The sequence below is a fragment of the Charadrius vociferus genome, unplaced genomic scaffold (genome assembly GCF_000708025.1).
Source record: "Charadrius vociferus isolate BGI_N301 unplaced genomic scaffold, ASM70802v2 scaffold291, whole genome shotgun sequence".
NCBI classification, from domain to species: domain Eukaryota; kingdom Metazoa; phylum Chordata; class Aves; order Charadriiformes; family Charadriidae; genus Charadrius; species Charadrius vociferus.
The window spans coordinates 3,011-6,512 of NW_009646958.1; the positions used below are offsets into that span (position 1 = coordinate 3,011).

Consider the following 3,502-nt stretch of genomic DNA (forward strand, 5'->3'; position numbering starts at 1 on the left):
TCCGTGGTGATGAGCGCCTGTGGGCAGGAACGGCAGTGCTGGAAGATGCAGAGGGGCAACTATGATGCCCGCCGTGAGCACACTGAGCTGCCCACGCTCCTGGGGAGGGTGAAGCTCCAGCTGGGTGGCAGGAAGGGACAGCGTGGGGAGAACAGCAGAAATTCAGCCGAAAGGGTAAAAAAACCCCACTGTCACGAGAAGCTGGAATTTCCCCGGCCAGTAGAGCCGGGACGAGCACCAAGCAAAGTGTTGACAGGCGACGGCGTGAAGCTGAGACTCTCGCAGATGCTCAGCAGGTCCTGGCGTGAGCCGGGAGCAAACACCCCCCCAGCAGGACTGGCCCCGAACTTGTGGTGGTGGGATGTGGCCCCTGTGGGGCGAGCGGCTGGGGGGGGCAGCCTGCCCCATGGCGCAGGGACGTGCTGGAAGTGCAGCGCCAGCACAAAGACCCTGGGCTGAAAATAAACCACTGCGACCTGTGGAGGAGTCTGGCAACTTTGGGGTGTCCGTGCGGTCTCCCCGGCCACTGCACAGACTCCGGGAGGCCTCTGCAGAGAGGGCTATGAGCACTGGGCTTCCCTGCCCTGTTCCCACGTGCTCTCATCTCTCACATGTCCGAGCCCAAACTATTCCCTTAATTATCCCTGACAGCTTTTCCCAAGTGATCCCCAAAGCCAAACGCAGCCTCTCCTGGGCTGTGCGCCCTGTGGCCCCCCCAGCCCATCGCCTGCCCCTTCTGTGGCGCTTTGGCATCCAAGCGCACGCCCGAGCTGCCACAGGTCAGGGACAGCACTGCTGTCCCACATCCTCACAGCACCAAACACCGACAAACCAGAGGAAGCAAAAAACACGGCCCAGGGGCCAGAGAGGGCACGCGGAGCAGGGAACGGGGTCTGTACAGTCGAGCGTAGGAGAGCTGCCACAAGCAACAGGAATGGGACGTTTAGTCCATCAATCCCAGACCCAAAGATGCAGACGGCGTGTCGAGGACAGCATGCAGGCAGAGCACGAGCACGCAGCACCCTGCGGGTCCGGCGCAGCCCAAGTCGCAACACAAAGCAGAAGCGGCAAAGCCTACAGCATCTACCAGCCCGTCCCGAGGACACGGCCTCCAAAAGGGAAAGCCTCTCCGGCAAATCAAGAGGACGATTAATGCTTTCTTCAAGCCAGGCAGACAGGACAACCCAATAAAGCAAATACCACCACGGCCTCAACTCTCAGCCCGGGTTCAGCTTTTAAAGCTCTTCTAGCGCCACCTCCGTTGCCCTCGAGCCCTCTGAACTCAAACAAATCCCTGCCTGCGCCAGCCAGCTACGATGGGCAGCACTGCAGCAACCCCCAGCCCTTTCACCCCAAGTCCCCATACAGTACTCATGATTATAAGTGCTTTGCATACATAGTTCGACGTCATGCATATACATTTCTATGCGCTAAGGCCCTTGGCTCAGCGGAGATACCGTCCTCCTGCAGCAGAGAGGTCCTTCATTTTGCGTAGGGCTCGTAGTGTGCATCGGACTCCGGCCCCCTCCTGCTTCAGCCGGCAGGACCCGAGTCTGCAACAGCCTGGCCAGCTGCTGCCCACGCGCTTGCACATCGTAGTGGGAGTTCAGCAAACACCAGTACTAGGTAAGCAGCCGATTACGAAAAGAACCATATTTACAGAGCTACAGTTAGCTTCAACGGGTTATGTTTGCAGAGATTCACCAAAGACAGCCGGAAACAACGAGCTGTGCGTTCCACAGATTCTGTCGGGGAAAACACGGGTACCAACACGGATTTCACAGCTTAGTTGGCACAACGAAGGTGAGAGATTAATCGCTAACCGGATCCTCCCTCCCCAGACAGCAACACTCAAGAGGTGGTTATGACACCAGGGAACAAGACGGTGAGGTGGGGCACGGCACGGAGCGGAGCGGAGACCTCGGCCGAGAAGCTGCACGGAGGATGGGGTTTCTCCTTTCTAAACGAGTCTCTGCATGGAAGAGCAGCACCCCTCGTACCAGACATCACCGCAGCCCGCAAGATCACCGAGGGAAGTGAGAGCGGAGGATGCACATGCTCAACCGAGCCTCCTCCTCTGCCTCCTGTGGCATCTGGGCAGGGAGCCCCTCACTCAGAGCAGCACTCGCGACCACTCAGCCGGGGCAGCGACCGCTGCCGTAGCGCACCAAGGAATCGGGAATCTAGCTCTACAGTGATGCGTAGTGGGGCGACCTGCCAACAAGAAAGGGATCTGACCTGCTTATTGGGGAAGGGGAGGGGGCTGTGCTCACCCACAGCGATTCAATCACAACTGGACCCCACCTCCTAGAGGCTGGAGCCCACCGGGAGTCAACAGCCCAGCCTTTTTGTCCCATCAGCCAACACGGGTTTCAGCTACTGACCAAAAGGGACACCAGGAACGGTCACAGACATCTCAGAGGCTCTGGAGGGGCAGGAGCACAGAGACTCAACTATACAGGGTGCAAGAGTCCAGAGCCAGAAAGCAGCGCCCTGGGGAGAAGCTGAAGGCAGCTGTTGTGTTGTGCATGGGCTGCTCATCTGGCTGGCGGCTGGGAAAGGACCGGGTGAGCCAGCGTGACGTTCAGGGAGTCATTGTGCTGCACCAGGGATGTGTGCTTGTAGTGCAAGACCAGGTCCTTGAGGGAGGCGTAGAGGTTGTAGGGTTCAGCGAACCCGTAGCCGGTCGCCGTTTTGTAGATCACGCAGTGCTTGGTGTCACCGTCCACCCTGCCAGGGAGACAAGGGAGCACAGATCAGTGGAACGCCAGGGAGCCCTGCTGAAACAGGGACAGCAGAGCACAAGCGGGCGTCACCGCAGCAGCCCAAAGATACATCTCGCCCTGGCAGGAGGAGCCGAGGCAGACGGGAGACCTCGGGGAAGCCCAGCCTTCCAGCTGACGCCTCCGCCAGCCTCCAGCATCTGGCGAGAGAAGGGCAGAGCGATGCAGGAGCACAGCCCACGCCAGTTCCATCCCGCCACGTCTGCTTGGGGATACTCACACCACGGAGCAGGCGTAGCATCCCTTCTGGCTGCTCTCGCGGATCAGGAAGGTGCCGTCCCGCTTGCCGCACAGCATCTCTTCTGCCTGCAAGCGGTTGATCTTCCCCACGTACCATGTCCGCTCCTCGTGGTGGGGCAGCTCCTCCTCGTCATCCATCATGGAGTACTGGCTGCAATTGAGCACAGGCAGGGTCAGGCTCCCTCGGTTTGGGCACGTGGCCCCCACATCTCCCCTCCCACTGCTAGCTGCCTTCACCCCCACCCTGAAGGCGTCCTCAGCTCCCAGGCAAGGAGATGGGACCTGCCCGTGGCCCCAGAGCAGGCGGAACCGGCTGCGCAGCCCACGCTCCCACAGCCCCCCACATCCCACGACGTGCACGCAGGGACACTCACTCCTCCGTCTCGTTCTTGATGCCCAACCACTCGTTGATTTTCTTCTGCCGGGCACCCTTCTGCGTCAGCCACCTGGGGAAGGAGAGGCAGAGCTCAGTGCAGGCT

At 60.2% G+C, this 3,502-nt stretch overlaps 1 protein-coding gene across 1 annotated transcript in view; it reads right to left on the bottom strand.

The window, feature by feature from the left end:
• Positions 1-1,947: 1,947 nt before the first annotated feature.
• PIK3R2 (phosphoinositide-3-kinase, regulatory subunit 2 (beta)) overlaps positions 1,948-3,502 on the bottom strand; it is a 10,293-nt gene continuing 8,738 nt past the window's right edge. Inside the window, exons 13-15 of the mRNA XM_009895157.1 lie at positions 3,398-3,469; positions 3,004-3,174; positions 1,948-2,730 (exon numbers count right to left, since the gene is read on the bottom strand). Of these exons, the coding sequence (XP_009893459.1) occupies positions 2,538-2,730; positions 3,004-3,174; positions 3,398-3,469 (436 nt within the window). The 3' untranslated portion in view covers positions 1,948-2,537. The remainder of the gene's footprint in view (positions 2,731-3,003; positions 3,175-3,397; positions 3,470-3,502) is intronic.